We start from the raw sequence: 12,617 nt of genomic DNA on the forward strand, positions 1-12,617 counted from the left end.
TGTTCAACAATCTCAGCCAGAGACTTCTGTAGTTCTTTTAAAGTAATCTTAGGCCTCACAATGACCTCCCTCAGCAGTTTCCTTAAGCTACGGCTACTGACTTTGGAGGGACGGCCTGATCGAGGCAGTGTCTTGGTGGTGCCAAACTGTTTCCACTTTACAATGATGGACCTGACAGTGCCCCAAGGGATATTCAAAGACATTGAAAGTTTCTTATAGCCTTCCCCAATCTGTACCTTTCAATAACTTTTGGCAGCTCCTTGTTCGGCATGTTTTGCCATTTGCTTCAGATTCACTTCATACAACAGAAACAGCTTGATTCTTCATCCAGAAGTATTCGAATCAGTTGGAACTACTGTGATTGGACACAGGTGGGCTCTATTTAACTTATTATGTGCCTTATTAAGGCAATTTGTTGTACCTGAGCTAATTTGGGTTTGCTATGACAAAGGATGTGAAGACTTATGCAATCAAGACTTATTTTTAATTACTTTTTGAATATTTATATAATTGTTCTTTCACATTGAAAGTGTAGATAATGATCAATGCATTTTGAATTGTATTTTTTAGGCAGCAGAATGTGAAAAATGTTCAAGGGTGTGAAGACTTTTTCAAGGCACTGTATATATATACTGTATATCATGAGGGTTCTGAGCACCCGCTTATTTGTCTCCATGCGGTATATGGGCTGCAGTATAGTACTCATGTCTTTACTGTAGTTTAAAATAAAGAAGCAACACATTTGTTTTGGCTATATTACACGTGTGCCATATGGTTGTGTTTTTGTTTTCATTTTGTAATTGCATTCAATTTACGTACAAAAAAAAAATCCTGTGTCAAAAGTACCACTTTTTTACAGTAATTTTACAGTGAGCCAGCGTTTTTTTTTTAATGTTACAAACAGCAATATTTGTGTTTTCATGTTACAGAACCAGTCATGCTTTGCCAGTGTACAACTTATTATCAAAATGAAACCATAACGTAAAGTTAGAAGCTTAAGCATATTGTTTAAAATCAGTACTTAACTTCCCAATGTACGCAGTGCTCACACGATCATGTTTCACGCCTCATACAGACAGTTCAGTGCTGCTTACTGCTCAATGCAGAGCCGCTTTCTGCTTCATTGGGTCACGGATGATAATTTTGATTATCGATAATAATTTTTCAATGCGATAAAATGATCGTGATTATCGATTATTGTCCCAACCAAAATGAACGGAAGCGCAACACAACTTTCTGCTGTCTAGAGCACACACGGGATGTAAATTCAGCTAGGAAAGGTTTCTTCAGACGCCAGGGCAGCACAAACCCCCTTGTCCTGCAGAACTACCTGCTTCAAATATGAACTAATAAAACTGCTAACATTACAGAAGTTCCAATCCCCAGCCACTAATAAGTCTCCCCGAAGTATACAGTGATGACAAGAAGAACAAGACTCTAGCCTGATTTCTGCCATCTCATAATTAAGCACCCTCGTGATCTGAGCTTGTACGAGTTATAAAATCCACAACTATATCAGCTTCAACTTCATATTATTATTATTATTATTATTATTATTATTATTATTATTATGGAAACTACGTGGCCAGACTCTTAATGGCACCCTTCACTTTGACTGCTGACCTAGAATGGCCACGATATTGAGATCATGTGACTTTTTGGTTTCCGTATTAAAAAAGAGCCCAAGATAATGCCTTGATACTCGGTCCACAGCTGTATTTTTCTGTTTTACTCATTTGATCTCGCATGACGTTCTTTGAATACAGCACTGGGGTTGCTTTGCTCCCATTTCTAGTTTTAGTAACAAATCTCAGCTGGGTGGAGGTGACTGGGTCAGGGGGCAAGTTCATTATTAAGCACTGTCATAACCGATCCTCTAGGCTAATGTACAGTATACAGCGGGCACCATTCATATTTCATTGCTTTATTTTTGAAAGCCTTTCTACTAATTTTTTACCATCGTATATATATATATATATATATATATATATATATATATATATATATATATATATATATTGAACTCTATCCAGAAAGTTAGTCAAACAGATACTAAAAAACACATCGCTGCCTGGTACGACCATGTTGACATGAAGACAGATGGATGTGGATATTCTCTGTCCCAAAATCAGAGTCTCCTGGAAATATATTTATTTGCTAAGTGTATTTTTACAACATTCAAGACGTGGGCAAAGATGTTTCTAATTCCTACTACTGAATCTTTTAGTCCCGAGTACCATTATTTAAAGATGAAGACATTGGCAAAGACTTCTCAACCAAACGTCTGTCTTATTTTTTAAACAAGGGATAGTTTTATTTTATAAGCCACAAGCCCCTAGCATTTTACAGCACGAGAGAATCCGCCACATGTTTATAAGGGTGATCCCAGGATAACCACTGATCCAATCCCTTGATGCTGTAAAATTCTCAGAGACAATCCAGCTGTGACTTATCCCTGAGGGGTGTAGGTTAATCAAATCAAATAGTTTATTTTTGTAGCTGTTTAATCAAATGTATGGAGCATTCTAGTATTAAGCAAGATGTGCAAAAGACCATGCAAATATAAGGCAGGATTAAAGCATAGCACAGAACCACAGAGAAATGTGTTGATATCTCATTTAAAAGTCATACGTTAGTAGTGGTTAAAAGCATTCCTGTATGAACAAGAAGTGTTTCTTAGATTTTTGGGTTTTTTTTAAAATTTATTTTTATTATTTTTTTTGGTGCTTTGTCTTGTATCATGGTAACCCTAGCAATCAGATCAGCCCCTTCCCTCACCCCAAGTTACAAGTAAAATGACCTCTTCATCCCCAAGGCTTGTTGGAGCTGCAACAGGAGATTTTCTTTCACTGGGTCAGTATGTTTCAAAGAAAGGTCCGTTTGTTCAGACTGCAAGTCTGAAATGTAGATGTACTGTATTTGTGTATTTTGAGTGTCCAAGAAGGAGAACAAGTTAGTGAAAGTTAAGAGGTTTAAAAGACTGCCTTGTTCTTGTGTTGTTTTCTGATCTCAGGGGAGCTGGGCATGCCAAGGCTGTGTATAAAGCAGGGGATATAATTTCACTGGCTTGACTGGGGTATAGTGGAGGTGCTTGTATGTTTGTGTATCACAGTTGTACATACAGCTCTGGAAAAAATTAAGAGACCACTGCAAAATTATCAGTTTCTCTGGTTTTACTATTTATAGGTATGTGTTTGGGTAAAATGAAAATTTTTGTTTTATTCTATAAACTACTGACAACATTTCTCCCAAATTCCAAATAAAAATATTGTCATTTAGAGCATTTATTTGCAGAAAATGACAACTGGTCAAAATAACAAAAAAGATGCAGTGTTGTCAGACCTCGAATAATGCAAAGAAAATAAGTTCATATTCATTTTTAAACAACCCAATACTAATGTTTTAACTTGGGAAGAGTTCAGAAATCAATATTTGGTGGAATAACCCTGATTTTCAAGCACAGCTTTCATGCATCTTGGCATGCTCTCCACCAGTCTTTCACACTGATGTTGGGTGACTCTATGCCACTCCTGGCGCAAAAATTCAAGCAGCTCGGCTTTGTTTGATGGCTTGTGACCATCCATCTTCCTCTTGATCACATTCCAGAGGTTTTCAATGGGGTTCAGGTCTGGAGATTGGGCTGGCCATGACAGGGTCTTGATCTGGTGGTCCTCCATCCACACCTTGATTGACCTGGCTGTGTGGCATGTCCTGCTGGAAAAACCAATTCTCAGAGTTGGGGAACGTTGTCAGAGTAGAAGGAAGCAAGTTTTCTTCCAGGACAACCTTGTACTTGGCTTGATTCATGCCAAAGCTGCCCGATTCCAGCCTTGCTGAAGCACCCCCAGATCATCACCGATCCTCCACCACATTTCACAGTGGGTGCGAGACACTGTGGCTTGTAGGCCTCTCCAGGTCTCCGTCTAACCATTAGACGACCAGGTGTTGGGCAAAGCTGAAAATTGGACTCATCTGGGGGTGCTTCAGCAAGGCTGGAATCGGGCAGATTTGTCTTTGTGATGGACGCATGAATCAAGCCAAGTACAAGGTTGTCCTGGAAGAAAACTTGCTTCCTTCTGCTCTGACAATGTTCCCCAACTCTGAGGATTGGTTTTTCCAGCAGGACAATGCTCCATGTCTCTTAATTTTTTCCAGAGCTGTATATCTTGTAAACTGCTTCTAATGGTGGTGAAACCTGGTTGAGACATTCTTTGCACACGTTGTAGAGTATTAGAATATGGGAATCCAAGTCAGTCTTCACATACATACTATATATCACATTTCTGAATGCAGTATGTCTGAATAACTCCCAGTCCAGTTGTGGTGAATTTTGTTTACCACAAGAATCAGAATCTGGGAATGTATGAATGAACCAGGCAGTCTCACTTACAGTCTGACATACACATGTTGTGGCTAGAGGTCGTGAGATGAATGTTTCCTACGGTCCTGTTTTAATGGTTTAAAATGCAGGGTATTCAAAGCAGCTAGTTTAAAAAAATATTACAGGACCCTGTGGGGAATATGTTCAATCTTTTAAATGTTTACTCACTAATTGCAAAATAAATAAATAATCCTTGTAAAATAAATATCTCCTTTCATTCCTTAAGAAATTGTTGGTCGAATATCCTGTTAAGAATGGCCCTGTAGAGTCTTCACTTTTGAAAATGTTTCTTGTGTAACATTGGTTTGTTTTGACTGGACAGGGATGCACACTTTCAGAATGCATGGCAGGGATTGGTTTGTTTTGACTGGACAGGGATGCACACTTTCAGAATGCATGGCAGGGATTGGTTAGTCTTGACTGGACAGGGATGCACACTTTCAGAATGCATGGCAGGGATTGGTTTGTTTTGACTGGACAGGGATGCACACTTTCAGAATGCATGGCAGGGATTGGTTTGTCTTGACTGGACAGGGATGCACACTTTCAGAATGCATGGCAGGGATTGGTTTGTTTTGACTGGACAGGGATGCACACTTTCAGAATGCATGGCAGGGATTGGTTAGTCTTGACTGAACAGGGATGCACACTTTCAGAATGCATGGCAGGGATTGGTTAGTCTTGACTGGACAGGGATGCACACTTTCAGAATGCATGGCAGGGATTGGTTAGTCTTGACTGGACAGGGATGCACACTTTCAGAATGCATGGCAGGGATTGGTTTGTTTTGACTGGACAGGGATGCACACTTTCAGAATGCATGGCAGGGATTGGTTAGTCTTGACTGAACAGGGATGCACACTTTCAGAATGCATGGCAGGGATTGGTTAGTCTTGACTGGACAGGGATGCACACTTTCAGAATGCATGGCAGGGATTGGTTAGTCTTGACTGGACAGGGATGCACACTTTCAGAATGCATGGCAGGGATTGGTTAGTCTTGACTGGACAGGGATGCACACTTTCAGAATGCATGGCAGGGATTGGTTAGTCTTGACTGGACAGGGATGCACACTTTCAGAATGCATGGCAGGGATTGGTTAGTCTTGACTGGACAGGGATGCACACTTTCAGAATGCATGGCAGGGATTGGTTAGTCTTGACTGGACAGGGATGCACACTTTCAGAATGCATGGCAGGGATTGGTTAGTCTTGACTGAACAGGGATGCACACTTTCAGAATGCATGGCAGGGATTGGTTAGTCTTGTCTGGACAGGGATGCACACTTTCAGAATGCATGGCAGGGACTGGTTAGTCTTGACTGGACAGGGATGCACACTTTCAGAATGCATGGCAGGGATTGGTTAGTCTTGACTGGACAGGGATGCACACTTTCAGAATGCATGGCAGGGATTGGTTAGTCTTGACTGGACAGGGATGCACACTTTCAGAATGCATGGCAGGGATTGGTTAGTCTTGACTGGACAGGGATGCACACTTTCAGAATGCATGGCAGGGATTGGTTAGTCTTGACTGAACAGGGATGCACACTTTCAGAATGCATGGCAGGGATTGGTTAGTCTTGACTGGACAGGGATGCACACTTTCAGAATGCATGGCAGGGATTGGTTAGTCTTGACTGAACAGGGATGCACACTTTCAGAATGCATGGCAGGGATTGGTTAGTCTTGACTGAACAGGGATGCACACTTTCAGAATGCATGGCAGGGATGCTAATTGCTCCCATTTGTTGTGGGACTACATATTGTAGACGTTGATGTTTTTCAGCACAGCAGTTACAACATGAACAGACATGCATTAACAACATGAACAGATTCAGTGTAGTTATGGGTCCTTTAATGAGGTGACAGAGATTGAGAAAAACTGTACCAACGTTTAAAATGGGACTAGTAATTCAATACAACGTTAATATTATTTTGCCTATATAATATGAATTATGTGCTGATCATGTCCATTTGTACGGCAAACACGATAACTGCCTTGATTTTGATTTTCACCTGTTATCATTCACAAGCTATATATTGTAGAGATGATATTGATATACAGTGAATCATTCAGAGCATGTGCATTTTTTTCATTGTCTGAAAGTTTTGCAAACAACCTTGTTACTCGAACAGCCCCCCAGTTACCAAATCTCTTCTGCCCTTCAATACGAAATGCACTAACCAGCCCCTCTCTCTGCTACTCACAGCCAACTACTGATCCTTATTTATGTTTAAAGCTACAGGGGCTGTATTGTATTTTATAAATAAATAAATAATAATAATAGAAGTTTCTTGATTGTTGACATTTCTCATCCATAACTATTAAACACTCAATAGTGATACATTTTGAAATACTAAAATAAACTTCATGAATTCAATGACAAACATTTTGATTACAAGTTGATTTAAAGACGTTGAGAGAGACACTTGTCATTTAATTCATTAAGTTGTTCTCACTTATCCGAAACCAGTTGGGACAAGACCCTGCTCAGAGTGCTGATCGCTGTCTAAACCACATGAAGAATGCAGAGTCTGGTTACGTTGATGCTCCACCTTCATCAGCAAATCTGTAGTAAACCTGCGGAATACATACTGAGACACTTCTCATAGTTTTCTACAGCTGCTATGCATTTTATTATGATAGCATGTCTCGATTTATAGTTCAGTTTGGGGTTTGTATCTAAACAAATCACTTTTCAGGGACATCCCTATGCCAGTTTGAATGTTTTCACTGTATTAAATGAAGTTGTATTCTTGTTTGGCAGGCATGCTGATGGTGGTTGACATTCCGCAGGAGCGAGGGTTGAGTTACCTGGATTATAAGTACCTGGATGGGATGGTTGTGTGTCGATTTCCCCTCTTCAACTTCCTGCAGCCCCTGCCACTGGACTGGATGTACCTGGTCTATGTCATCATGCTGCTGGGTAAGGCGGGTGGTGAGGGAAGCACTGCTCTGTGACTAGGTAAGAACTCCAGGGGGGGGGCATGACTCTGGAGGAGGGGGGGCACTGCTCTGTGACTGGGTAAGGACTCCAGGCCAGGGGGGGGAGGGAGGCACGGCTCTGTGACTAGGTAAGAACTCCAGGGGGGGAGGCACGACTCTGGAGGAGGGGGGGCACGACTCTGTGACTGGGTAAGGACTCCAGGCTAGGGGGAGAGGAAGGCATGGCTCTGTGACTGGTTAAGGACTCCAGGAGGGGGACATGACTCTGGAGAAGGGGGGGCACTGCTCTGTGACTGGGTAAGGACTCCAGGCCAGGGGGGAGGAAGGCACGGCTCTGTGACTGGTTAAGGACTCCGGGGGGGGGGGACATGACTCTGGAGGAAGGGGGGCACTGCTCTGTGACTGGGTAAGGACAACTCAACTTCAGGATCACTTATGCAGGAATGGGTTCATGGAAAAGTTTCAGTCTGGATTTCACTCCGGTCATAGTACTGAGTCTGTAATGACCTTCTCCTGTTTGCTCATACTGAACAATTGTCTATTTTAGTGTTGCTTGATCTTTCTGCTGCTTTTGACACCCGTGGAGCACAGGATTTTACTGGAGAGATTCCAGAATTCCATTGGCATTACAGGCATTGCTTCAGCAAGGCTGGAATGGTTTTGTTCCTGTCTATTACATCAGCACCAGTTTGTCTCTCTGGGTCAGTACTCTTCTGAGACGGGTGACATGAAGTAATGAGTTCCTCAGGATATGCTCCCCCGGATCAATTAACAAATAAAACATTGGATTTCACTGTTAAGCAGAAGGTACTCAAATATATTGTTATTGCTATAAAAAAGGCCAACAAGATGCTCGGATATATTGTGAGAAGTGTTGAATTTAAATCAAGGGAAGTAATGTTAAAACTTTACAATGCATTAGTAAGACCTCACCTAGAATATTGTGTTCAGTTCTGGTCACCTCGTTACAAAAAGGATATTACTGCTCTAGAAAGAGTGCAAAGAAGAGCAACCAGAATTATCCTGGGTTTAAAAGGCATGTCGTATGCAGACAGGCTAAAAGAATTGAATATGTTCAGTCTTGAACAAAGAAGACTATGCGGTGATCTGATTCAAGCATTCAAAATCCTAAAAGGTATAGACAATGTCGACCTAAGGGACTTTTTTGACCTGAAAAAAGAAACAAGGACCAGCGGTCACAAATGGAGATTAGATAAAAGGGCATTCAGAACAGAAAATAGGAGGCACTTTTTTACACAGAGAATTGTGAGAGTCTGGAATCAACTCCCCAGCTGACACCCTGGGATCCTTTAAAATGCTGCTTGATGAGATTCTGGGATCAATAAGCTACTAACAACCAAACGAGCAAGATGGGCTGAATGACCTCCTCTCGTATGTAAACTTTCTCATGGTCTTATGTTCTTTTCCTACTAAACCTGAGATGGCCGTGTCTGTGCTATCTCGGTGCCTGAGTGAAATTCAGTCATGGATGGCTGTAAATTGTCTAAAATCCCAGATAAGATAAGTTTAGCTGAATCACCCTGTATTGAAATTACCTTTGATAACAATCTTTTGACTCCTTTCAAACTTAGGAATTACTCTAGAACTGTGTTTGGACACCCACAGTAGCTCTGTTATAAAGCTCTCATTTTATCATTTGAGGAACACCACCAGATTGAGACCCATTCTATGTGATAAAGATGCTGGGATGTTGGTTCATGCTTTTGTTTGTCTCGGTTAGATTACGTAATGCTTTGTTTGCTGGCCTTCCCCATTCTGTAGTACATCAGTTCCAACTGGTTTAGAGTGCTGACTCGCACACGCCGTTCACAACACAATACTTCGGTTCTCCCTGTTAAATTCAGGACTGATTATAAGGCCCTTCCTATTTACAGTTAATGTTGGCTCCTGGTCGCACCTTGAGATCCTAGAAGTCGTTTGAAATCAGGAGGGGTGAGGAGGGCCTTTTAGTTGTTATGCTCCCCACTTTGAAACTGCATCCCAAATCATATTGGGAATGCTGCACAGTGAAGTCTTTTAAATTCAGTTTAAAAACATTTTTATTGTAACGTGCACTGGGATTCTCGGCAGGAAAAGCTCTATACAAGTGCAAATTGTATTGCATATTATTTCATTAGCATTAAACTGCAGCTAACATGAATGTGAACAGAAGCAGTTTTATTGAACAAGTATGTTTACTAAATGTAAAACAAAATTGCCTGTGTTGATGATTATATATGATAAGTCTATTGATTTGGTTATAAACAACCAAAAAAAGCCTTGCATGTTTTTTGCAAAAAATTCTCCGACAGCATAGAAAGTCTGTGTTTTTCCGTGTTATTCCTCAGCAAATGGATTCAGACTTGTTAATTTCCATCAGCAGCAGATTGAGACCCAATCGATTTCATTTGGGACTCTTATCAGGCACAGTGAGGAATGCGGGCTGGCAGAACTCGATCTCTCCAGCTGGCGCTGATGGTGAAAATTACCTTATGAGCTTCCAATGTGAAGGACGAGAGAAGCGGGTCTTAAATCCCAGAGCAGGGAAAGAATATGTTAACTTGTGAATAAATAAGTCCTTGACAATGTTTAGGTGATCCAGTGGCAGATTGGATTGTAGATTGTAGAGTAAGCGGCTGCAGCCCCGGTATGACGTTGAAATGAGATTGAATTTTATAGACCGATTTCATGGTGCAGATGGAAACGTGGCATTTCAGCAAACCCCTTACTCTGTGATGCTGGCCGCTGTCTTTAATCAACAAATGCTGAACTTTTGGTAGTTCCCAGATTTTGTAGACAGAGCTGTTCCACAGTTAGAAAACTGTACCGCTGAAAGAGTACTGAAGCCAAGTTTGGAAATGGATTGTAAACCCTGGCGATGCCACTCTGTGTCACCCCTCCTTTGTTGCTAGGTGCACTGGGGATCATGCTCGGCTGCTTCTATCGGCTTGCGTGCCTGATGTTCATCTCAACCTACTGGTACGTCTTCTTCCTGGACAAGACTACCTGGAACAACCACTCCTACCTGTACGGGCTCATTGGATTCCAGCTCACCTTCATGGACGCCAACCGCTACTGGTAACACTGCAGCCTCCTGTGTATACACAAACCACCAACCTCTACTGGTAACACTGAACACCTGCTTACGCACAAACCACCAACCACTACTGATAACACAGCAGCCACCTGCTTACACACAGACCACCAACCTGTACTGGTAACACTGAACACCTGCTTACGCACAAACCACCAACCTCTACTGGTAACACTGCAGCCACCTGCTTACACACAGACCACCAACCTGTACTGGTAACACTGAACACCTGCTTACGCACAAACCACCAACCTCTACTGGTAACACTGCAGCCACCTGCTTACACACAAACCACCAACCTCTACTGGTAACACTGCAGCCACCTGCTTACACACAAACCACCAACCACTACTGGTAACACTGCAGCCACCTGCTTACACACAGACCACCAACCACTACTGGTAACACTGCAGCCACCTGCTTACACACAGACCATCAACCACTACTGGTAACACTGAACACCTGCTTACACACAAACCACCAACCTCTACTGGTAACACTGAACACCTGCTTACACACAAACCACCAACCACTACTGGTAACACTGAACACCTGCTTACACACAGACCACCAACCACTACTGGTAACACTGAACACCTGCTTACACACAAACCACCAACCTCTACTGGTAACACAGGAGCCACCTGCTTACACACAAACCACCAACCTCTACTGGTAACACTGCAGCCACCTGCTTACGCAGACCGCTCATTCATTCAGAGACATGCCTACAGTGGATTATTGTAGTTATGCATTCTTGAGAGATATTTTTGATGTGATTTATTTCTCAAGAGCTGGCCTTTGATTTATAGAAAACGATTGAGTGGGTTAACACATATGAATGGCAGCTATTTTATTTAATCTTCATAACAATTTGTGCACTCGTATGCATTTCTACAATTTAGAAAATTTGAAAAATGATCCGCAATTCTTAAGTAACGACAATCACCGAGTTTAACTGGATGTTCATGCAAAACTACTGTGTAAAACTGGAAATGGAAAATGGAGTTTCTTTGACCAGCAGTACTGGAAGTCTTTCATTTCTTTATATGATAGGAGGTTTGTGTGTATTTCTTTATATGTTAGGGGTTTGTCAGGTGATTAGATCCTTTTGAAAAGTTGGACCAGCAGTGCTGCTCTGCACTTTACCATGGCTGACCTAGGTGAACTATAGCATACTACATAGCCATAAAGGCCCAGATCTAGCAAGCTCTTTACCCCAAAATACAAAGGAAAATCAAGCTGTAAATGTTATAAAACCAGTAACTGTGAGCGGCTGATCTGTCTCCTTGCTTTTCTGCAGTGATTTTGTTAGGTGTAGAACTGAGATTGTTGCATGTTGTTTGAAATTAAGCCCTTGTTGATGAAATAGCTGAACGTTGTGATGAGACAGTGACTGTTTCCACTCTGCAGGTCGATTGATGGACTGCGCAATGCTAAGAAGAGGAATGCCCATGTGCCACTGTGGAACTACACAGTGCTGAGGACACAGGTGAGTCAGAGCTCTCTGGAACTACACAGTGCTGAGGACACAGGTGAGTCAGAGCTCTGTGAAACTACACAGTGCTGAGGACACAGGTGAGTCTGAGCTCTCTGGAACTACACAGTGCTGAGAACACAGGTGAGTCAGAGCTCTGTGGAACTACGCAGTGCTGAGGACACAGGTGAGTCAGAGCTCTGTGGAACTACACAGTGCTGAACACAGGTGAGTCAGAGCTCTGTGGAACTACACAGTGCTGAGGACACAGGTGAGTCAGAGCTCTGTGGAACTACACAGTGCTGAGGACACAGGTGAGTCAGAGCTCTGTGGAACTACACAGTGCTGAGAGCACAGGTGAGTCTGAGCTCTCTGGAACTACACAGTGCTGAGAACACAGGTGAGTCAGAGCTCTGTGGAACTACACAGTGCTGAGAACACAGGTGAGTCAGGGCTCTCTGGAACTACACAGTGCTGAGAGCACAGGTGAGTCAGAGCTCTGAGGAACTACAGTGCTGAGAGTACAGGCGAGTCAGAGAGCTGCTGTATCAGCACAGGGCTCTGCCCATACAGGGAAGGTATTCTCAACTGAATATTACATAGTAAATATATTTAACACTTTCAGATTTTATAAGTCGTTCATTTTTCATGGTTTCGCAGTTGTTACTCCAGTGTACTATAGTACGGAACCCCTAAAGGGACATGATGTGAATTAA

The 12,617-nt window shown here is 42.2% G+C and overlaps 1 protein-coding gene across 1 annotated transcript in view; it reads left to right on the forward strand.

Moving 5' to 3' along the window:
- LOC117969782 (vitamin K-dependent gamma-carboxylase-like) overlaps positions 1-12,617 on the forward strand; it is a 41,335-nt gene that overhangs the window by 5,894 nt on the left and 22,824 nt on the right. Inside the window, exons 3-5 of the mRNA XM_059013560.1 lie at positions 7,152-7,310; positions 10,243-10,408; positions 11,838-11,916. Coding sequence (XP_058869543.1) covers positions 7,152-7,310; positions 10,243-10,408; positions 11,838-11,916 — 404 coding nt within the window. The remainder of the gene's footprint in view (positions 1-7,151; positions 7,311-10,242; positions 10,409-11,837; positions 11,917-12,617) is intronic.

The sequence above is a fragment of the Acipenser ruthenus genome, chromosome 46 (genome assembly GCF_902713425.1).
Source record: "Acipenser ruthenus chromosome 46, fAciRut3.2 maternal haplotype, whole genome shotgun sequence".
Lineage (NCBI taxonomy): Eukaryota > Metazoa > Chordata > Actinopteri > Acipenseriformes > Acipenseridae > Acipenser > Acipenser ruthenus.